Raw genomic sequence first — 24,318 nt, forward strand, 5'->3', positions numbered from 1 at the left:
TTCTGTTTATTTAATTTAGCTTTCCATTCGATTAAATAACGAGATTATTAAATCCTCCCTGAGATCAATTTTCTGTAATTGCGATACATCTCTTGGAATATTTTATGATAATTCCAGTTTATTTTAATTACTTAATTGTAATATCGTGTTACATCGAAATAATTGCAAAAAAAAATGTCTTAGCCGAGCTGCGAACGGGAGTGCAACTCAACAGAAATCGAGTTTGATTTTTCTTACCGAGAAGGGACGGCATGCTGCTCGTCGGGGAGATTTTGTTGTTGCTCGGCGCGGACTGCTGTTGCTCGACCGCGGAACTGGAGGTCTCGCCGTCCACGCTGCTGGTCTCACCTTCCAGGATCGACGCTTCGCTGGGATACTCGAAGGTACGCGTGGCGGTGTCGTCGAACTGTATTCGATGCTGTAAATCGCATAAGGTTTAATTAAAAATCCGAGCTGCCTGTAAACGAGCGTAATACGAAGCGATTTGCATGGGAAATATCGTGCGTTCGCGGCGATAAATTAATTTACGTGCACCGCGCGCGCGGGGCATGAAGAATCGCTGCCGGGTGTGTGTATGTGCGCGCGCCGAGGGTATTCGCATATGTAAACACGTGTTACGCGGCAAGCGCGGCGATTTATGTCCGCCTTTTGCGCCTTCAGCGGAACAGTTATACGCGGAAAAATTTTGCGAGGCGCGCGCGCGCTTCGTGTAATAAGCGTTGCCGCGCGCGCGGTACAAATGAGATACGGGGAGAACAAACAACGGCAACCGCATGTAATGTAGCCTCGAATAACAGTAACCGGTCACACTCAATGCTTTTTCGACCTGCGAGCGATGAGTGGGGACGATCGCCCGTCCGTCCGTTCGTCATCGTCGTCGTCGTCGTCGTCGCCGTCTTTGTACGTCGCATGTGCGAATCGTCAAGGAAGAAAGCATTGTTATCTCCTTTGCAGAGGATTAAACGTCCGTCATATTAATATGCGACAAGAATTTGCGAGGATGAGAGAAAAGAATGTGAGAAGATGATACTTGTTTTTAGTTTGGCTAAATAAATCTTATTCTCATTCAAAAATTTCTCACTTCTTTTACGATAAATCGTTTAATTCATGTAAAGTTTGGACTCGGATTTTATGCAGAAATATATCATATATAAAAATTGAATGCATCTTCGTCGAAAATAAATTTTATTTATTCTACGATAAAGTAATAAAATAGTTTTTTGTTATTTTTTAAATAACAAATTGTGGATTATAACATTCAGAAAGTTAAACATTCTAAAGACATTTTGAGAAATCATCTTTTAACTTCTTAAATATTTAGATATAAAAATATACATTTGTTTTTATATGCGACATAAATATTCTGCGAATGTACTTCAGGCGCGGTTTTTTGATGCAAAACGTAGATTTGCATCAATTCGCTGCGTCAGTCTGGCGATAACAGTACCGGCGATTATTTCAACTAGGGGGGTTGACTGCTCGCTTCGCTATAATTATATATATGCACCGTTCTTTCTTTTCCCGAGGCGTCGTGAGACATAAGACAAAAAATCAAATCGAACTGACAGACACTCGGACAGATCGAACGACGTTTCTTCCGCGGGGTACGCGAGCCTGAAAGGCGCACGCTCGTGACCCGATTAAAATAATCATTCACGCACCGTCCTCTCTCCTCTTTTTTTGTTTTTGCGTCGCCGACCAGAGTCGCCAAAATAAACGACCGCCCAAGAGCCGCGAAAAGTCGCTTTAAAGCCGCGCGTTAAATCGCGCTTTCTAAAACGACGCTCCACTTTTCCGGGATAACTCCTCGTCGGCCGTCGCGAATTGCAATTAGCATTTTCTCACCGAGCGAGTGAATGCGACAATCATGGACCGTTCCGGCTAGCTGGCTAAGTGGCATTAACAGCAAAACTTGAGGAACGAACGCGGTTACTTTCCACAGTCATCTTCAAGAGATCCCTCCCCATCTCCGCGACGAGCGAGTTTAAATACTACGCTTCAATGCCCCGATTAGATCCACCTCGTCAGATTCGGATCTTCTATCGATCATCGAGAAATTGATGTCAGTCATTTATTAAAAATGATGATTAAGCCTCTCTCGGCCGCAACGATAAAATTGATAATGAAAGAGAAAAGATTTTCGATAAATACCGACGATAATCAAATCGCAAAACAGGAGAAATATATTGATTCTTTTTTATGTATGCCACTGTTCAATCTGAGCGATGAGACATTTCGATTGATTGTCGCTTTCGACCTTAAGATGAAATCGAATGTTGATTTCACATACGCTGCAATTACGTGGCTCACGGTTGCGCACTTCATGATTATACATGGGATTCATTGTTGTATGTGTATTGTTAATTACGTGACTTATTGTCTCAAATTTTTACAAAAGGTTCCGCGAGTCGGAAGTAAAATCCTTGAGGCTAATTATTCGAATATTTTAAATTAAATGTGAAAGTCAATTTTCATATCGCGTGACAAATTAATCACGAATATTGGAAGAGATACGTGTATGACTCTGTTTGATTATCTGAAAGCGATTAAAATAACAAAGAAGAATATTAAAAGAGAGAGGTACTCTAAGATAAATATGGCAATATCTACAATTCTTTGATAAGCCAATACTTATTAATTAAGAAAAATATTCCGTATCTTTTAGATTTTTAAATAAAAATTAATTTATAAATTTAGGAGTGAGAGGTAATATTTTATAAAACTTAGTATTCATGAAAATAAACGGAAATCTATATAAGTAATGATTAAAATTCTTTATATGTATACCGGGAAGATAATTCTTTTTATTGGCAGTTACTGATTTGAATCTTTCTGCGTGAAAGTATGTATTACGTTCACGTTTCTGGAAAAAATGAATATAATTCCATGCCTTAAAACGCAGGAATCAGAATAAATTTAGTAGTCAGTAACCAGTGAATGGACGTACGTTGGTTACAACCGTTCCACGGACAGCTTAATGAATAGGATGAAAATCTCTGTCTCGGAGTATAACGTAACTTTATGCGTCAAGTATTTTACTCCATTGGCAACATCGCCGTAAAAAGTGTTATGCTTTTCTAACGGCGCTGTAAGAAAAGGACGCCCGGGGCGTCTTGCATTGCTGACCGTTTTCTCCTGTAATTTGCGATCGAAGATCGCAGTTGTCTTTTCAATCGCGAAAAGACACCCAGGAAAAACGGAAACGAAGACGGCGACAGGAAGACTTTCTTCTCGACGAGGAAATATTATCGATAAACGTGGCGTGACGATTGGCGAGGAGCGAGTATCAAAATGGAAAGTCTCTGCACGACGCGTATTGATAGGAGTGCGTGCGCATAAAAAAATCCGTGCTAAATCGCTTTGAAAGACGCGTGCAAGTCGCGCAAAGTCGCGCGTCCATTGGCGCAATCGCTATTGATTTTTTTACGAAGGATGCAGCGGATTATCCCCAATCGATGCGAAGCGTGTTGCCATCGTTACGTGCTGAAACTGCCATCGTAGAATTTTATAAAGATTTCTAATATATTCTCGATAACTTCTAATAACTTCTTTAAGATCCTTTTTTTATTCCTTTCAAACGAGTCTCTAACAAATGCTAAGTGTAATATTAGATCCTTTCTCTCGCTGTACTGCGACCTTCTAAAGATGAAAAGAATGTTCTCTATTTAAATGTTTCTTTGTTTTAACTAACAATCTTTTTGTTTGGGAAAAGAAAAACCTCTCTCAAAACATTCGATACAACTGTGATATGATTTATTCTCAAGGAATTCCATTTTTCGCAGGTGATCTCATATTCAGTTTTTATCTTTTCTATAGCAATTCTAAAGTGCCCCTTCTCGAAAAATTGTACTATAATCATTATTTTTGGTATTAGGACGCGTCGCTATTTGTTGTGATTATTTTAACAAAAATCTGTGCTTTTATTAAGCGGAGATCCCGGAAGATCCATTTCGAGCTGAGTTTCTCATCAATAATTCGTAATGAATGCATCTACTCAGTACATTACAGTACCTACGATAATCCTGTTTATCTAAGTATCGTTTGATGTTTGGTCAAAAGGACAGTTTCTCCTCTGCACTTAAAATATTGCGTCTTGCACGTAACAGCATACTTTCGCTTCATTTCATTCGCATTCGCGAGATAAACTTATTTTACTTCATTTTACTTGCAAGCAAAATTTCATTGGCAATTCACATTCTTGTTGTTGGAATTTTTAACATGAAGTTTTATTTCTGAAATAACACTTGTTGTAGCATTAAGTTCTATTTTTTTGCCTCATTATTGACGCGGAAAATTAGATAGATTTTCCTGATTAAGAAGAGAATATTTCACTCCCTTTCAAAATTGCGTGACAAGTATTATAGAAGAATTAAAAAATTACAAAAGATTCATATGCACATTAAATCAAATTATCTAATATGCTACCGTCGATGATCTACCGGTGATATATATATTTAAAAATTATAAAAGATTCATCTGCACATAAAATTAAATTATCTAATATGCTGCCATCGACGATCTACCGATGATATATTTAAAAATTACAAAAGATTCATCTGCACATAAAATAAAATTATCTAATATGCTGCCGTCGATGATCTAACGATGATATATTTAAAAATTGCAAAAGATTCATCTGCACATAAAATAAAATTATCTAATAACATAATAATTGAGATATATAACCGTAAGATAAAATGTTACATGGATGTTGATTATGTTTCATAGTACGCAGTCTTCCATGTGGGTTTTGGAAAGTGAATGCTTGTACGAAGTAAGTGGATAACTGTACGGTAAATCTATGCGCAAGGAGAATATCAGCGTGACCTTTGAAATAGAAGGATACACGGATCTTGCAGCGGCTCGCGCCACGATATCGCTCTTCCTGAAATACGAAGGCCGTGGCGGCAGATAACGAAGAGCACCGGGGAAGAGAATTTATGGTCCTCTAAGCGGCGTATCCCGCCAGGGATCCGCGTGCTCACAAACCCACGTATCTTTCTCCCGGAGGTTTTCCACGACAGCAGCGTGTTAAATGGACGCGCACATAAAGGTCGTGCCGCGCGGCAAAAACTGGAGACGCAGACGCATCCGTTATGTCCTAATAAAACGCGGGTAAAACGCCGCGCGCGCGAGTTCCCTTAACGCACATCGTGTACGCGCTTCTGACGCAATTTAGACGCGTTACCGCGCGATTGCTCGATCGAGCGAACTGATCAGCCCTCGGGGGGAGACTCTGCTCTCAAAACGTGAAAATCCACCCGTTGGAACAAATGCGACCAGTGAACCGATTATCGAATTTGTATAGACGCATCTCTGTGTTCACAAGAAGGATAATTATAAAACTGAGGTACGATACCTTCACTTTTCGCGCGTTATATAATCCTAAATTATGGCACTGTTATAAACTATAGCGACTCTGAATTATATTCTCTAAATCTGAATCAGTGGATAGTCACTGATTATCCATGATTATTCATTGAATGCATCAGTCCCAAGTGTGTCACTAATCAGTAAATTCAACTTCATTGTCTCTCGGAATTCGCTAATAAATAAGTGAATAATCGCTATAATCATTGACAAATCAGTGGATTTCGCTGTTCTCGCTATAATTGCACAGTAGATTCGGCTTTGTTTCACGTATTCATTAGCGATGCAAGGCGTTACTGACTCAATCAGTGACTTTTCCACTGATTCAGATTTAGAGAGTACCTGTAGCTTATTATTTTTCTTACATAGATGTTATATTTTGTATTATGTTTGTTATATTTTCTTATATAGATTTAGATTTCTTCTTACTTTGATGCATTTATCTTATGATTGTGGATCTTCTATTCATTACGCTGTCAACAATATAAACGGCTTCACTAAAGAATTTTTATTTACTTTGCAGATATCATATATTTCAGACATCAACGTTCAGTAAATTATATTGTAATTGTAAATCGCGCATATCTCGAATATTGATTACGAGATAACTATTCCTATAGAGTTATTCCTTTCACAATCAGTATAATTATACTTAACTGGCAAATGAGATTAGTGAAGTTTAGAACTCGTCTACAGACAACAAATCGCTCAAATAATTGTATGAAGCAATCTTACATGAAGCAAGTGCGCGATACGAAGACGTACGCCTACAATGTTCTTTTTTAAATCAAATTTACATTAAAGATGAAATCGCGATGGTAGAAATGTGTTCGCGCAGATCGTCTGAAAAGATTAAGGCCAGCTATATAAAAATAATTAAATACAGTCGAAAGAGTTCCCTTGTCACGGACACTCTGCTCCGGCGATGAAAAATTATAGAAGCAACTTCGCGACTCGTTAAATCGTGATATACGCAACGCAAGAAAAAAAAAGGAACACAAGCCATAAAGCCGTTTTATCGGTCGTTTTTGCGTGACACGAATTCGATTCGATCGTATCCGGAGCGCGCGGATGGATGGATCGCTATGTTAATCGCCATCAATTTAAATGCTTGACCGAGGAGCGATTAGAATGTCTGCCGCGGACAAGGTGAATTACTATAGATCCCGTTATTGACTGGGCAGCGCGCTGCTGGGGAGATTACGCACATCCTACGCGCCGTCGTCGTCTGCGCGTCGCTTAATTTGCATGTGTGCGAAACGACCTAGCCGATGGCAACGCATAAACGCGTCATAAACGAAGGAAGGACTTGGTGGCTGAACGCACGCCGAGATCCGCGAACGCTTTCGTATATAGATTCGGAGAAGCAAGAACACGCGTGGCAGAATTTATTTCGTAATAGATACGTACAATCCTAATTTTATGCTCGTCTTTATAACCATTTTGCAATACTCGCCATACTTTTACGGCATTAAATTTCCATTCAAATTCAAGCCGCGTGTGCGAAATTAAATCCGCTGCGTTTAAAAGATCGTATCTTATTTTTCTTTTTACTGCTTTCATGCAACAGTTGCGAGAACGTGTTAATTCCGCAAATCGGTAAGCCTATAACGCAACGGGATATGCCTTGCTCTTTGTGGTGCAGTCAATACGTCCCGCAACACGTCCATAAAAATAAAAATTGTTTAAACACGTAAGCTTAAGTTCTCTTCAAGGATACAAAACTAGACCGCCGGTGTTTCAAAACAACTTACGATCGATTACAATCAATTTGTAAATACATACTCGACGTGCTCGAATTTCGCTGACTCAGTTAAAAATCCCGCGGCATTACGATCATGAATGTGATTGTTGAAATAAAAAAAGATCAATTAAATTGAGCTAATGTCTAATCCCATAAATTTTATTACTGTAAATAGTGAATTTCCAATATAAGTACTTCTGACAAATTGTTTTCACTGTTCATCTATAGTGAAAGTTTGCAAATACTAAAATAAATGTTTTGTCATGAAAATAATAATATATGTTATATTATTTTATGCAAATACGTTTCGGAGGAGAAAAATACAATTCTCTTATTATTATATTAACTATGGGGAAGTGTACTTTCCACATTTTATTCGATGATGTCTAATTTATCTTTTAGATAAATCGCAAAATAATATAGTAATTGAATATAATATAACAGATTAATAATTGCAATTAATAAAAAATAGTATCTGTACTATATATAAACTATTCTACAAACTCTCATATGTTCATAAACTACGTAATATAAACTATTCTACGAAGCTCTCATATGTTCATAAGAATCCTAAAACCATTTCTTTCTCTCTCAAATTCGATTCAACTCACGAGAATAAGTGTAAATATTTTGGACGTTAAATCTGTTGAAATGTAATAGCGATTAAAACATCGGACATGTTGGCGACATGGCACGATATAGTTGCTTAAATGTTGCGTCTATCATCTCCCGTTTATCGCAATTTGTCAGATTTGTGTATTATTATTATATTGCGGGCATTTCACGTATTACTCTATTTCGACAAAATACTTCCATTGTTTATATATATATATATATATATATATATATATATATATAATATTCAAAGTAAACTTTGCTGTAATAATCCTGTAAAGCAATACATAGGATGATAATTACTATTCCTTATCTATTCTACTCTTTAAAATGTACAAATAAATTAATCGATCAAAACAAATAAAAATAAAAATATTTGTCAAACATTGTCATTTGCAATATTCTTATGCCACCGACGTCTTAATGCATCGTTCTGATATGCAAGGTTCCATACACAGTGCGTAAATGTTTTCATTACCCGCGATTCCGTGCACATCAAAACGCAGCCAAGTCTCCGACAATGTTCTTTCAGGCCTGCAAAAATCTCCGATTTATTACCGTGGTAGCGATGATTTTCACGGAAATACACTTTGCGCACCGGCGGGAGTTTCCCATCGTTCAGTCGTGGCAAACCGTAACGTCTTGGACTGAAAAGAGTACGCGCGGGTAACCGAAGGATGTCATTCGGTCGGGTATACGGTGTCACTCGGCACAAAAGTCAGCGGCGAGCAACACGCAACCCGCCGGCAATGTACACCTCATCGGACATTACGAACACCGTATCTAATTATTATTTAACAGTCATGCATTAGATATGCGTTTAGCCGACAAGTAGATAATAACAGTATTCATTGTACTTTAATGAATACATGGCACGCGAGATTACAATTTGTTTCACGAGACAGCAGGCAGAAATTAGTATACATCGTTACAGACGAACATGGATGTGAAAGCTTTCAATAAATCAAATCCTGTAAAAGGAAGATAAGCAAATGAGAATTCGCATCGCGGAACAGAGGCCTAAAGTGCCTCGTGCTACGTTCCAGTTATCTAAATTGCTATCGAGCTAAAAAAGTGTGAGAAGAGAAACATCTATATATTTGAAATTAAAAAATAAATCAGTAACAGCAAGCAAAATATTTTTATGCATAGAAAGATTCGTATTATTTTTTTTAACATTTCTCTTGTTTTGGCAGAATTTAAATCTCGATCGATAAAGACAATATTTTAAGTAAGATACAAAAAAGATTGCTGAAAGAGAAGCTTTTTCTATTACTATTATAATAACGTAGCACGTCTTGCAGATGAGTATCACACAATAAGCGAATAATGCGGTAAGCTTAAACTTTTGAATCTACGTCGTTTAATGTTATCTAATATGCGGATAATATGCGAGAACGAGAGACGCGGCGCATAATCGCGTTCATCGAATACGCGCGTAATACATTGCATAATGCCCGCACGCCGGTCTACCTCACGCAATCATAGCGGACACGAGCGTGTGCCTCGTTGCGTGCGTCGCGTCGCGCGGTTGTCGCGCGCGGGCGTGAAATCGCGCGTAAATTACGGCTTCGCGATCCTTTTATATTACCGCGGTCCCCGCGACCGCTATTGTCTAGCGTGTGTCTAAGCCTCGGATGTGGGTTCCGTATGTAGGTGTGCCCGGTGGCACGTTTGCGCGGAGGGAAGAAAAGAAAACGGTGCGGTCGTCGACGGTGCGCGCGCGCGCGCGAGACGGAAGAGGATAAATCGTTTGCGTGCACGCCGAGAGATACTTTGTTGACATTGTGCCTCGAGTTAAGTAATTTCCAATTTATTTACCGTTCACTTACGACGTATATAATTGCGTGTTCGCAAGCGCTAAAACAACCGACGAACGTAAATACGCGAAACGCGTGTGCAACGAATGTAAATACGCGAGGGGCATACTTGCGGGCATTTTAACAGCGAGGAACAACAGAGTGTCGAGTCACAATGGGGTAAGAATTTTCACGATAATTTTCTTCCCATTTCTTGATTGCGTGAGAATTGATATAAGCAAGAAAAGAGAGAGGTTTCGCTCTCTTTACATAGCGTAATTTTTGTGTCACATTTTTGTGCTTGCCACCTAGCCTTCGATGGCAGAAATCATCAGCTGTCAATTTCCCGCGATGCATAATGCATAATGCGAAGTAACGAAGTACTCCATTGGGCGCATTTGCATCTTCGCGAAACGTAAAACATTGCAAAACAATAACGACTGACACCTCGGTTAAGTCGATACAGTAATTTGCAAATCTATTATGCAGATAGTAACACCGTCACCTTTAAGCGAGCAATTTGTTATTATCGTTTCGCGGGAGGCACCGAAGCGAGGTCCGGCACTCTCGAGAGAGGTACTTCAGAAGGTACTTAAGTACATGGATAATAAACGAACGCTTTTTTTTTTCACGGGTCGCGATAGCGTGAGAGAAAAGCTGCGCGACGTCGAGTTGTGCATTACCCTTGCATTAACCTCGCATAACGCGTCTTGCATAACTTAACATAAAATTCAGAACTTCTCGCTCGCGTGTCTCATTACGAGTCCTCGTTCCCGCGCGGAAAAAGTTTCTCACGAGGAGTACGCGAATCCCCTCGATAAGCGAATCGGTCTCTGTAGGGCCGTTCTCTTTACTCCGGATTTTCCAGCGCGATTTACGCGGAGGAAAATTATTACTCGACGGCAACGCGGAGGACAAGCGCCGGTCGTCAAATCGAGTTTGTCGTCGAAGTGAAACTGCGCGATGAGCAGAATGAACCGCAATACAGAATGAATTATAAAATACATGCATTATCTCGCGACCGCAACGAACTGGAAGGAGAAAAGAAAATCTCGAGGTTCTACTTTAACGAAGTTTTTTTTAAGCCCTTAAAATGATCGTTTGCAAAGAGCAAATCAAGTGATATATACAAAAGTTATCTTTGTACTTCTATTACTAAAACTTTGTCTCTTTCCCGTTCTGACAAAATAACATAACGTAATTAAATTTTCCATTCACTGAAAGTTATAACAGAATTTGTTATATAAATAAGACGAAAGTATATTAACACAAGTCGATAAATATAGGAGAATATTATTACTTTGTGAAATCAAGGTTGTGGAAATACCTATATATAAAATGCTGGCTATTTATCGAATATATTCTTGGGATGCTGTACGAGTTTCTGCGTTAGGCTTGGAGATACAAGGTAAGCGCTAATCTCGAAAACATCGACGGCATTAAATCGTATCTCAACCAAAGTACAATAAAATTAAGACGTAGTGCAGAAGAGGAACGAGTTTCCTGCTGCGAGAGCAAGATATGCGGAGACGATAGCACATATGTACGAAGAATTCCTCAGATATGCCTTCAAGAGAAATGTGTTGAAACAACATTTCAGTTCTACCTTAAGCGCATATCTTTGACTAAAATTTATATTTCATTTTACAAGTACTTTAACTATTTAATATTTTTCCTGGAATTTTTGCATCATTCTTAAGATTCGTCAGTCGATAACATTATAGGTAATTGCATTTGTCAGCAAAAATATGCTAATTACAGTACACGAAGAGAATTTCCTTTTAAAATTTACCCTGAAAATTTTGTTAATCGTGGAACAGCATAGTATTTCGACAAATTTTACTGTACGCTACAATAAATTTTACTATGCACTACAATAAATTTATTGTAGTATATATTTAAAAAATAGTAAAGATTATATAAAATTCGTCAAAATACCATGTAGTCCTACAATTAACATAATTTTCAGGGTAAATTTTAAACTAAAATTCTCTCCATGTACATTTATTTCATCTTATATTCAATCTGTTAGTTAGGGAAATTAACAACAAATATTTTATAAATCAACATTTCCATAATGGTCGAGAATAAGAAAAGCGATATAAACGCCACACAACGTTCTTTAAAAATAACATTCCTTCGGCAGGGTCGAACGTTAATTAAACGCAAACATAAAGATTTTTAAAAGTAAAATTCTAATTATGAATTCTAATTATTTGAAGTCAAACAGAACTTCCCTTCTTAATGTCGGTCTTTTTTGCGTGACTCGGACTTGCGCCTTTCTCGATGCACGACGAAACGTGCGACGAAATTCTTATCTGGATCGTTGATCCAGGAGCAATGCCCGTGGATTTTCTAACCGGGACTCATTCCGCGTCGATAACTCGCGGAAAGGAATTCCGCGTCGCGTATAACGTGCGATCGGTTATTCCAGCGTTTCCATCAATCCGACACGGTGTACGAACACTGAAATAAATCCAGAACACGACGCAGCGTCCGTCCATGCGATCCAGGAAATATCAACTCTCCCGAGACGAATAGCGAGATTGTGTAAGAACACAATGGGCAATATAAAACAGAACGCTCCAGAGCTGTCAGTGTTGCCTTTATATATGAATTCCTCGGTCAATGTCGTAGATCTTTCCTTAATAGGAAAATACTGTGGCACGCATCAGCACTTAAAATAGATTAAAAACATGAACGTTGAAGCGAGTTGAATCTCAAGAACATGAATATAGCAAGATACCATTCTATTAATTTCATGCAGGGTGTTTAAAGGAACAGCAATTTGTATTGCCACTTAATGCAAAAAATAAGATTCAATATTCATGACAAAATTGCGCGATCAAATATTTAACGAAATCTCAATTATAAATTTATTAAGCAGAAACGCGATAAAAAAAAGACTCAATATTATTTTCGGTGAAAACGTCAGCCGAGTGTTCCTGACGTTCCCGTAGACATTTATTTTTTCTGAGATATTCGATGGGCTTTTTTATGGGCTTATTTTTTGCGTTTGCTGTATTCAAGGAGCAAGCGTCCGGCGGAATTGTTCGCCGACAGTTTTTCCCATGGTGCACGGTAGATTAACTTGGTCGACGAGGCGCTCGAAAATCATTGCCGGGGCCCGCGGACACGATACTTTTACTTACAAATTGGTATTTTATCGGTGTTGGTAATAGAATGCCTCCCATCGCGACGTCACGTCGACGCGCGATCGCGTGAGAAAGTCGCGAATGAAGTAAAACGCCTGATGGTTGGATGAAAATGATTGCGTCTTTCACGATTTAATGGAAACTATTGAAAATTCCGCAAGAATCCGCTGGACCTAATTAAGCACGGCTATTAGAGATTTAAATTAGATGCTCGCGAAACGTATTCATTCGAGAACGTGATTACGTTTCTCGTTAATATATGTTATGAAAGTTATATTGTGGTACTTACTTGAATTAACGCTAAGATAATAGCTACATTGAAATTAACCACGATGTAACAGTTGCCAATTGTCAGAAACAATTTTAAAGATTCATTATATTACTTTTTAAATCAAAATAGAAAAAATATAAAAGTGAAGTACCAGATTCATTATATTATTGCAAGTATTAGCAGATTAATATTTATAATAATAAAAAGTGTGAAATCTCTTGGGAAGAGATTTATATACACGATCGTGATTTTGTGCCAACGAGAAAAGCGGTATCATAAAAATTAATAAAGTACCGCGACACGATATGAATATTAATTAATCATGGACATTTGAGTATATAAACTGTAGAAAGATTGTCAATAATTAAAATAGTTTGTTATAATTTAATCACGTATACACGAACACGAACTTATTTTCTTGTCACCAAGAAAGCATTTTAGCCGGCTAATTGACATTGGCATTCAGACCTGTTCTATTTACATAAGTTGTTTTGCAAATTCGCCGTTTTCACGTTAATATTTTCGCTTAAAATCGCCTCGTGTATATTACTCGTACCTTGCCCGGAGTGATATATGATAGCCGGGCGAAATATCGTTACGCTCCCGATATCAGTATCAATATTTATACATTTGCGTTCCGCGGAACACGATGCTATATCCAGCGATACGTTATCGGCGCGCGGCGAGCGCGTCTATATTACAACATGCATGCATCGTGCATTATTATTGCGGTTAAACCATTTCCCGTACGCGTTATATACGTATCTTACATCTTTTATTAAACGACGCTTTGTTCGCTTATCTGCCTGCTGTCGATCGGTAATAGATTACATCTCGCGAAGTTACGCGCTGCGCGCGAAAAGATCTTAATTTCCCATTACCTGCGTACTTCGACACGATGCGCGTATTCGACATTTTAACGCTGATACAACACATAAATTATACGCTCCATGCATAATCTTAAGATATCCAGATATACCTTCAATGCCCAATAAAATAATATCCGAGCGAAAAATTCATGTCCCATTACAATTTCAAATGAAAATATAAACTCCGCTGGTCGCGGTAATCGGGACTGACAGATATCAAATTGCGCAAGGAACGTGCAATGTCTAATTAAATGTATGTAGGTAGGTATACCAAGATTGGATGCTATTTCGAAAACAAGACAATCCTGAGAATTCCAGGCTGCTAGGAATGGTGCTGAGAGTTTTTCATGTTAATAGGGCCGTACATACAAAGCACGTGACTAACTTTCATTTTTTATACGTATAAGAATAATTTTTAAATATATATGCGATACATATAAAGTATACGATTATACATATCGTAGATCCGTATAAATGAAATAATGTCAATAAATTTCTCCGCGACAGAGATACACGATCTTTTCACTCGTATATATTTTCCACGGGCGAAGAACGTTTCCGTTCGTGTCGGTGGGAACGCATGTAGGTAAGCGGAACAGACTCCAGGGTTTCGGAGAGACGCCGAGAGGCGTGAAACCGACGTTTGTCATCACGAGCCAAAAATATATTACGTGACGGCATGGATCAGAGCCTCTCTCTTTCCCCCATACTGAGGGAAAAAAAATTTCCTCGGCCCACGTGGGAGTTGCGACGGGGGCACACAATGTGCGTCCGATCTCACGAATGGTTCACGAGGCAGATTTTCTCACGCCGGCGCGGGCGATCTTGAAAGTAATATTATACCGTGCGCTTTTTGATTTAGTAAAGTAGCGGGGTCACGAGCCCGCGAATATAATGGTGGTGCAGCTGATTAGATTAGATAGACTTAACACCGTGTCTAATCGGTAATCAGAATAGGAGACGCTGATAAGACCCTTCGTATCGGCTTCGACACGGCCGATTTGAATAGATAAGCAGGTGGTTTTTAGGTGGCTTCAAAGTTATTTACAGTTATGATTTATGTTACGATTTCCTGTTTTCTATTCTAACACTCTTTGCCGATAAATTTGTTTACCCACAACTTTATCATTGAAACGTGAGATAGAAAATTTTGAAACTGAATTACCATTGTTACTAATATACATATATGATAAAGATGGTCACGATTTAACGTTTTCGTATAAATTTATTCGAGCTCATTTCCGCTGTTTATTAAAGATATGTTTTGTATACTTCGTATTTTTAAATTTCGCGTGAATTGAACTGTTTTTCCTTTAAATTTCTTGACATAAAAACCAGTTTGTTGTAATATTATTTGGGTAATACCGCAGAACAGGGAGTCCCGCTCTACAACACAATTGCAAAAATGAAGAAACAAAAATATGAGCAATTGTGTTTAAATACCGACACAATTTGTGACGCAATTTTTCTTTCTCTGCGAAACCTGTTTGAACAAAGCGTTGCATGGAAAAACCTGCATAATCAAGGCGCAGGATACTAACCTTATGATTTCGTGGCGTCCTCGAGAGGTTGCTGCGTCCGTTGATGAGAACATTGTCGTTGAGAAACGACACGTCGCAGGGCGACGGTGGACCCCCGGAGATTTCCCACTCGGCATCGTCGGTCGTAGATGCGTCCAAAGTAGCGTCGAGCACTATAATGCTACCATCACCAACCTATAACAAAAAAAAAACGGTAACGATAGTTAGAACACGATGACCTTTCGAAAAGAAGACTGTCGTATTCTTTAGAAACGACACAATAACTTAAGAAAGGCGAACGAGGTATAACGATGTCCCAAATTTATTTTATGACACACATATTTTTCATTGTGTATTAAATATTTTGAAAGTTTATGGAATTATTCTTTAATACAATAAAATGTAATTGTTTCAAGGGCATGTGTACTATTCTTCACAAATATATGAATAATTTTAAAATAATTATTTCATTAATTTATAAACTTTGCAAAATATTATGCTAACACACATTGATATTTACTTTATATATCTCGAGGTTTAAATTAATAAAATCTGCCTAAATACATATCTAAAAAAAAAATCGTCTGAGATTTTTAAACCGATTTTAGACTATTACTTCGACAAAAAGAAATTTGTATACGTAAGCTGTAAGATTGCATTACTCAGTGAAGTAATTTTACTTTCTTATTTGTTCAATTCTCAACGAGGGTTTAACGGAAATGTACGGCCACGTTATCTTGATTTTCGGCGCCATTGTAAGCAGAGTTTTTGTTGTTATTTGAAGTCGACTTTTTCGCGGGTCACACGTAAATCTCTGCCGCTTGCAAATGTATCCTAACATTCCGGTAGACTGGGACGTGCGTTCGCGTTTGACTCGAGCGCAAATAAGCGCACGTGCAAATACGCAATCCTCCACGACCCGAGAAACTCCCGCGGCGATTCGGGAAAGTTGTTTCCGCGTGAAAATATGAGGATCTGCACGAAAAAAACCTTTTCCCACATTTAAAATTAACGTATGCGAGACTGCATGGCAGCGACTAATTTAAATTTACAGTTCGCGTGTGTTTAGCAAGTAGCTTCGTCAAGCTTTCGTTCATGGAAATTAAACGACGATATTATTTCATTTTTTTAAAGATTATTATTAAAAATTTCATATAAAGTTGTACAGTGAGCGTGTAAGTTACAAAAAATTTATCACGAATGAAATAATTTAATAAAATTTTTGGATATTTTAATGAGATATTTTTTAAGTTCTAAAGTTGCACTCAAATCGACTAAACATTGTCTTCAAATCTTATGTCAAAATTACATGTATATTTAATTTTTCATTTTACGAACTTCACCGAAGATAACATCAAATTATTTTAAAACCGTAATTGTAGTGGAATAAAAAATTGCGAAATAAAAGTACAGAAAGTGGAAATATTTTTCCTTCAATTCTTGGAAATAGGGACTGCGAAGCAAAGACATCCAATCACATGATCCGCATCTCCTGGATCTTACTTTATTTTTCTACTGAAAAGAAGAATGAAGAACTCGTTTTCCAACCGAGCATAAAATGCATAAAATGTGTCATCACAGTCTGAAAAAAAATTCTTCGAAAAAGTGTATTTTCGTTGCATGTACAATCGAACGAAGTAAATTATAGTCTGCGACTCTCTCGCGATGTTTTCTCCGCGTACAATTGCAAATTATCCCCGAAGCGATCATCGGCGAGGACCTGCCCTGCGGCGTTATTTTTTTCCCTCCTTTTGTTAACAATGGAGATGTTAACTGTGGACGATTCGATCGGGCTTTCGAACGTGCCGTGACGACGACGACGGTTACATTCACGCGAGACGTCAGTCGGTCATTACGGTTACCGCCTTTCATGACTCTCGTGAATGGGACATCCTGCCGAGTCGAAGAAAAGAGGGAAATGCGAAACGTGAGTGATACAAGGTAATATGGATAAACACTCGGCTCACATCGAGCCGTCCTTCGAGGGAGGGCCTGTTCCCGGCGCTCTTTTTCTCTTCTCTCTCTTTCTCTCTCTTCGGTCGAGTGAATTCCCTCGCGAAACAGGATATGCGAAAGAAACGCCATAAACTTTGTCGCGGACTTTAAAATTATCTGGCATCTGTCGTCCACGCACGGACATGTGTTTCATTCCCTCCAGAAACGTCACATTTATTCTTATTTACGTAAAATGCTATTTTCAAAATATCAAAATTGTAATAATAATGTTAAACTGTACAGATTGCAAATATAGTTAAGAGAACACAAATATAACTAATAAAAAAAAACACATTAAATATAGGCCATCAATCATTTGGAAAATATTCTTTTTAAATGCCATGCAGACATTGGATTTTTAAATAAATTTGTTTGCGTGTTGATGTAAAAAAAAATAGCAAAATCGTTTTCGGGATAGTATGTCAAGATATCATGTCTGCATATATCATGTTGCCATGTAATTTTAGTCATTATATATTGGTATGTCATCCATTACAAATGTTTTAACCACTTTCAGTATTTTATGTGTTTTTATGACGACGATATGTATAATAAATAATATTCTTGCGCACGAAACTTTCGGTAGGTAAATTCCACGCTCACGAGCGCGGAGATCCGCGTGTGAAATCGAGTCGGCCTTACATCGGTGGGACGATCGATTTCCGGTCTACTTCCGGTGATCGTCGCAGGGAGATCGCTCGGCACGATCGACAATTTTCGAAAGTGATTTTTTTGTAGTAATCTGCCCTCCCCCCTCCCCCCACCTTCGTGTCGCGCGACAATTTGGGTTGAACGTTCGTTAATCCAGAGAAAAATGCGGTCACGGATCATAAGACGCAGCCGCATTACGGACGAGCAACGATCGAGGCCGAGCAACATAATATCTGTATTTGAATATAAAACGTTGCGTGCCGATGCCATGTGCCGGTGAAACGAGATGAGCGGACAAATATGTAGCGATTCCGCGTCGGAAGTCCATTATTTCCTTCCCCGAATACGTACTTTGACAAAATCTGTAATTTGCGGAAGTCCGACATAATATTCACGTAAAATGTCTCGGAAGTCACTTTCTCCGGAATACAGAAACCAATCGAATGACAGAGTTCCAGCAATACGACACCGTAAATTTTAAAATATAAAAAATTAACCATTAATTAAGTAAATTTAATTAATATATTCATGTGAATAAATAACACAATTTTATCCGCGGAAAATTATCAGCTGGACTTTATTTTAAGAGAATTCTAATTTGTTTGGTTTAAGATTTAATTTTAAAGATCGTCGCTAAGATACTAATTGTAATAATTTCGAATGATCATCAAAGGATATGTCGGTCGAGTGAAAGTGCACAACACTTCTGAGATATTATATATTTTATAAAATTCTGTTTTTACTTGTGTACGTCATCTCTTGTTAAGTGATCGCTATATTAATAAATTCGCAATATCGAATTGTAAATAAAAATAAAAATATTAATTATATTCAGCTAGTTTGTGACTTGGGCACAAAGAAAAGATTCATAATTAACTTACGCGTAAACTTCCCGCAGGTAATCGGCACGTAAATCAGTAGATTTCAGATTAGTAATTGTTCGTGATTGATTGCCAAGCGAGAAAAAAAATGTAATGCGCTGTATTCCCGTCAGATTGCTAACTGCCGCAGATTAATGTGTCGGATTCATTACGCACGTAATTCCTGCGGATGAAGTGTCGTGTGAGAAAAACTGTGAACTCGGCGTCTAGCGTATAATCTCGCATTACGCCCAAGCAAATGGGCGGATTACATCTGACAAGTTGGCATTAACGTTAATGCGGAACGACTTGCAAGTAAGCTGTCGATCGCGCGTGGTAGTAATTATTCTCGGCGGCAACAATGCTCTTCGTCGTCTCGGTACAGATTAAAATGCATTATCCGCTTACGGCGATCGAAACGGCGACGTTACGTTACTCATATATTTACCATAATTATGCTCACACATGCGTGACATCGTATCGCCGTAGGGAGCCGACATGTACGAGTTTTATAGAAAAGTAACGCTCAATTCGAATAAAAGTAATTTTATTCGAATAAAGATAAGGTCAATAAACTAATAAAGACTACTCTAAAAGTATAGATATGTCAGCCCGGAAGTAACTCCGGAAATACAAATCAAAGTAGTATAGATATACACATCCTGTATTTTGACACATCACTGCTATGTTGAGATATATATAACACCAATGATTTTCATCCGCCTATCTGTTAAAAGCGAACGCGTAGAGTAATGTAATTAACTATATCTTTATTTTTCAGTATCTTAAAAAATATAATATATATTAAAAATTAAATTTTTTCCTTTTTTTTTTAATTTTACGTTGTTGACTTAAATTCTCTGAAATCGCTCGATAAATTATATCTATTCGATCATTAAGCAAATAATTTTAACTATTTTTTCAATGTTAAATTTTTACGCCAATCAACTTACACATGTACGTCTCGTAAGATCAATATTCAATTCCGAAAGCAATGTAAAATGACCGCGCCTGCGAGAACGAGATGTCGGTTTAAAGAGACATCGGAAGAATGCATTAATAAAGGAGGGAAGTTGCGGCAATGAACCTGAGGACGCGGTCCCTGACTCCATGAGAAATTCCCAGGACGGTTCTTTCCATTATTCCGGCCGCAGTGAAGTATCACTCCCGCAGGTGGACCTTGAACCTACGGAGGAGAGACCATCGAGTTGTCGCCTGACGGTCGCATGTGAACGCACTCTATGCAAGGAGCACGCCTTATACGCACGCGTTACGCTTGCACGTGCAGCGAGCGGATCGGCGCGTAAACATCCTACCATCCTCCCCGAGACACGAAATAATATTTGCAATATAACCGTAAAAAGCACGGGAAGTATGAATTCATTGGCATTACAACACGCGTTAACTACCATAAATGTATCTTAATTTGTTGTGAAGATATATCGCAAGATTTCCAGGAATTCCAGGATTTCCACCGTAGTCACTGTTTTTTTTTTAACTGGACAGTGCGGAAGATGAAAAAGAAACGCTGATCGCAATCGAGAAAATAGTTTAAAAATATAAGCAATAAAATGTTACAGAATTTCCATAAATTAAATTTTGCACAAATGATTAATATATATATTTTATTTTAGAAGAAACTTTATAAAATTGCAGAAAGGTTAAGGTTTTAACTTAGTTGCAAAATTAATTAGACATAATAAAAACATTTAAAATAGATCGAGTGATCGTTAATAAAATATAAACTTTAAATTGATTCATAAACATACAATAGACTTAAACTATTAGACAACAAAAGTATAATTAACTATAATCGAGGATAAAAATAGTGGACACAATTTTCAATGTTTCATACTTTCAATATGTTGAGTCAATTAATTTTTTTCTATTTATAGTTTAAATGTAGTACTTGAAAGTGCGGTATACTGGAATTCCGGTTCTCAGGAGGCTATTCTGATCCCCCCCCTCCCAACGTAATGATACATTCAAGAGTAACCAAAAAAATGTTGCTTGCTTACAATCACGCTCTATCGATCTAAATCATGTTGCGATCATGTTAACTGCAGAAAATATTTGCAACAAAAGAAGGTTACGATACTGTGAGGCTTGTTAAATGAACTCTCCCAGATTACCTGATTACTTAAAGTCGCAAGCGGGATACGAAGTCGGGGTGTGTCTAATTGAAAATTATCAGAAACTTACTGCACGGCGTAATCGTTCTCATGCGCGTACTTCCTTTCGGTTTTACCGCTCACCCCAACGCTCAACGAGCTCATTTCCTCCCTTCGACCTCTGATCCGGTTCATGGTCGGTCATATCCTAGTCTCTCGAAGCGTTTAACGCTTAATCTTCGATAATTATTACTTAAAAATCGTCCATTCCACAAATATCCAATCTTTGCAAAATTAAATTTAAAAAAATTAAATTAAATTGATTTGACAAAAAATATTAAATCAAGGAAAATTATGAATAGTATTGAGAAATGTCTTATATCTTCTGTATTTTCCGAAAAAAAATTAGCCTTCATAATTATATTGACATCAATTTGAATGATTACATATAAACAAACTGTTATGGAAAAAGATAGTACAGGTAATAAAATATATGTTTTAAGGAAAGAATAATAAAATTCCTTTCCGAGAAATATATCTTTTATCAATCTTAAGAAATATATAAATTTTTATACTGCAGTAAATCGTAGTATATTCTGTACTAAAATGATCGCGTTCTATATTTAGTCGCATGCAGTCACCGGAACTACTTCCCGCCCACCCATGAACTTTATTAATGCATGTAACATTTCGTCAGCGAGGGATCAATTTACATGAATCATCCTAAACACGCTTGGTCAAACCGATCAAAGTTTACTGCGGAGTCGCAGCTGACTTTCTCATCTTTCAATTTATCGCTGCCGTTTGCAAAAGAAAATTGTGCTTTTTCATACACTCGTCACTGTCGAGGCCGTGTTTCGTCGCGCAAGCGATGTTGTGCATCCTCGTTTCGCCTCTCGATAAATCATTCGGTGTCGCATACGCGACATCGCATACATTAACTAGATAGATAATCGAAATTATCGCAAGTAGCAGACGATGCCTTTTATTGCCTATTGTCCGCGATATATCTTCGTGTGTCGTATAAGTGCACCTGTTACGTCAGGGGCGTTCTTGAAGTCGTTAAGTGCGTATATTGTTTCTATGTATTCGACACGAATAATTCAACCTTATAAAGATACATTGTGAATCGACATGAAATTGCAATTAAACTACAATTATTTATTACACCTGAGAATGTAATGGTAACAAGTATTCTCTGAAACGAATAATAGTTTGATAAAAACATAAAACTTGTCTACTATAAATAACTACAGTTTTCCGAAAATATTTTACGTTTATGTCTCTTAATTAAGATGACATTTATTCTGAAATACTCGTAAATTTCTTATATCTGGAGAAATCTCTGACATCACTCTTCAACCGCTAATTTTTGAACTATTATGTTTAAATGTATTTTTATGTTTGCATGTCACGGTTTTTAATGTGTAAATCCCGTACATTTTATTTAAAGAAAAATATCAATTTTACAGACAAGGCTCTTACTTCTTATCATGCAACAGGTGGCATAAATTTAATTTTATAAGTACGTCGTAAATTTGCAGAAGATGCAACCGTAAAACCGATTTCAGTAAGATTTTCGAATATTTATTTAAGCCACTTTCAAAACAGGTGACGCGCAACCACAACATAAATTCGCGAATTCGAAAGTATTACCGGATCATACGAGATAATGCAGGATAACTGATAGTAGTCGTGCTGCCGTTTTGCAGGAGTGGAGCTCGGTCAAGGTCAAACGAGGTCAGGTATCTTGAATTTCACCGGGGGAAACCCTTTCACGCCTGTTCACGATGGAGATTTCACCATCGCGATCGAAGTCGTCGAACGAAGTCTTGCCTCGGGGTGGGGAGGAGTTTATTCACACGCAAATTAATTAATCTAATTTGCGATGAGAAAATATGTATGGTAGCGGCAGATGCCGAAAGGTGTGGACCGTTCCGAGATCCGTCACTCAAATGCAAAAATAAACTATAGCTCCAGATGAAACAGCGTTTTTTGAGTATCCGAATTATTATACGTGCTCCAACGGGTATATAAAAATATTCCGCGTTTTAATGAGCTAACCGAAGATTAAAAATCAAACTGCTTTCGTCATTATGTCATATTTGACTAGCGTGTTGACAGATAGTGATAGCCATAACCGTTATGTAAAGTCGATTTTGTGAAGCTGGTTCCGCATACTTCCAAATTATGTCATCGTATCGAAATGTTCAGTTATATTCTAACATGTCCTTTTAGTTTAAAATAAGAAATTAAATTTTATTTTTCACATTTTTTATGGCTGCTTGTAAATCTCTGTTAAACTATTCAAAAGAAAATTTACGTTCTACCAAATTACACGGTGAATCAGACGAATATATGTTGAGGTTATCGAATTACCGGTACTGAAGTACATTCCAACAATTTACGTGGACAAGTACGCTATATTTAGTAACTACATTGTAAATTGCAGTAAACTGCAGAAGATAAGATTGAAAGAATTACGAAACGTAGTCGATGAATGAGTTAACAGTTTCGTTAGTCCAATGAATATCGTCGCGAACGCTCAATATTGTTACACATGAATTCAATTATTATAGATCACTGCTTTTATAAGCAAGATAATGCGACTAATATCTTAAAGAGCGGTGCGTGGCAGTTGATTACATCGCAAGCAGAATAACCGGTTCCGAGCGAAAAGAAATGTCCGTTTGGAACATCCGCCACAATCAAAATCGTAACAAAAATAGGAATTTTCTTAAATTAATAAAACAATAAAGCACTTTAACAAATATATGAAAACTGTAATTTTGTCTGTAAGTTTACTCGTTTTTAATTATTTATCGATTTACGTACACCATCACAGCAATCCACCAAAGAGAGACTTCAGAAAAATATCGTCAAAGTTATATCATAAAATAAAATGTAATACGTTTTTTTATAAGCAATTACATTAAAAAAATGGATTCAAATTAGCTTCAAATATTACGGTCAATGAATTAATTTTGAAACGTGTAATGTTTTTTTTAATCAAAATACCGACAAAATTCTTCCTCAGCAGATATGATCCTTTTAACTCTGTAGAGGAGAAATTAGGGAATAAATATTTAATGAGTATAAAAAAAAACAAAGTCGTTCGCTGTAATGCACGTTGCGTGCCGGTGCGATAGCAGCTGCAGGCGCGATTGCAAAACATTCGCTCGAGCGTGATATTCCATAGAAGGCCAAGCGAAGAAGAAGACGCGAACCTGAAGGATGCTAACGGACTTTGTGCTCTTCTACTGGGTGTCCCGATTGCTACTCTAGGACGGCCATATACGAGAAGAGATCCGCGTATTATGTCGTGGAATGTTACCGATCTACGAGAGTTTCTCTCCCC

At 37.6% G+C, this 24,318-nt stretch overlaps 1 protein-coding gene across 1 annotated transcript in view; it reads right to left on the minus strand.

Annotated features, from left to right (window-relative positions):
- The window catches only part of LOC105452939, a 39,045-nt gene that overhangs the window by 2,478 nt on the left and 12,249 nt on the right, over window positions 1-24,318 (minus strand). Inside the window, exons 3-4 of the mRNA XM_011694497.1 lie at window positions 15,365-15,538; window positions 238-418 (exon numbers count right to left, since the gene is read on the minus strand). Coding sequence (XP_011692799.1) covers window positions 238-418; window positions 15,365-15,538 — 355 coding nt within the window. The remainder of the gene's footprint in view (window positions 1-237; window positions 419-15,364; window positions 15,539-24,318) is intronic.

Source organism: Wasmannia auropunctata, unplaced genomic scaffold, assembly GCF_000956235.1.
Source record: "Wasmannia auropunctata unplaced genomic scaffold, wasmannia.A_1.0 LD336024.1, whole genome shotgun sequence".
Taxonomy (NCBI): domain Eukaryota; kingdom Metazoa; phylum Arthropoda; class Insecta; order Hymenoptera; family Formicidae; genus Wasmannia; species Wasmannia auropunctata.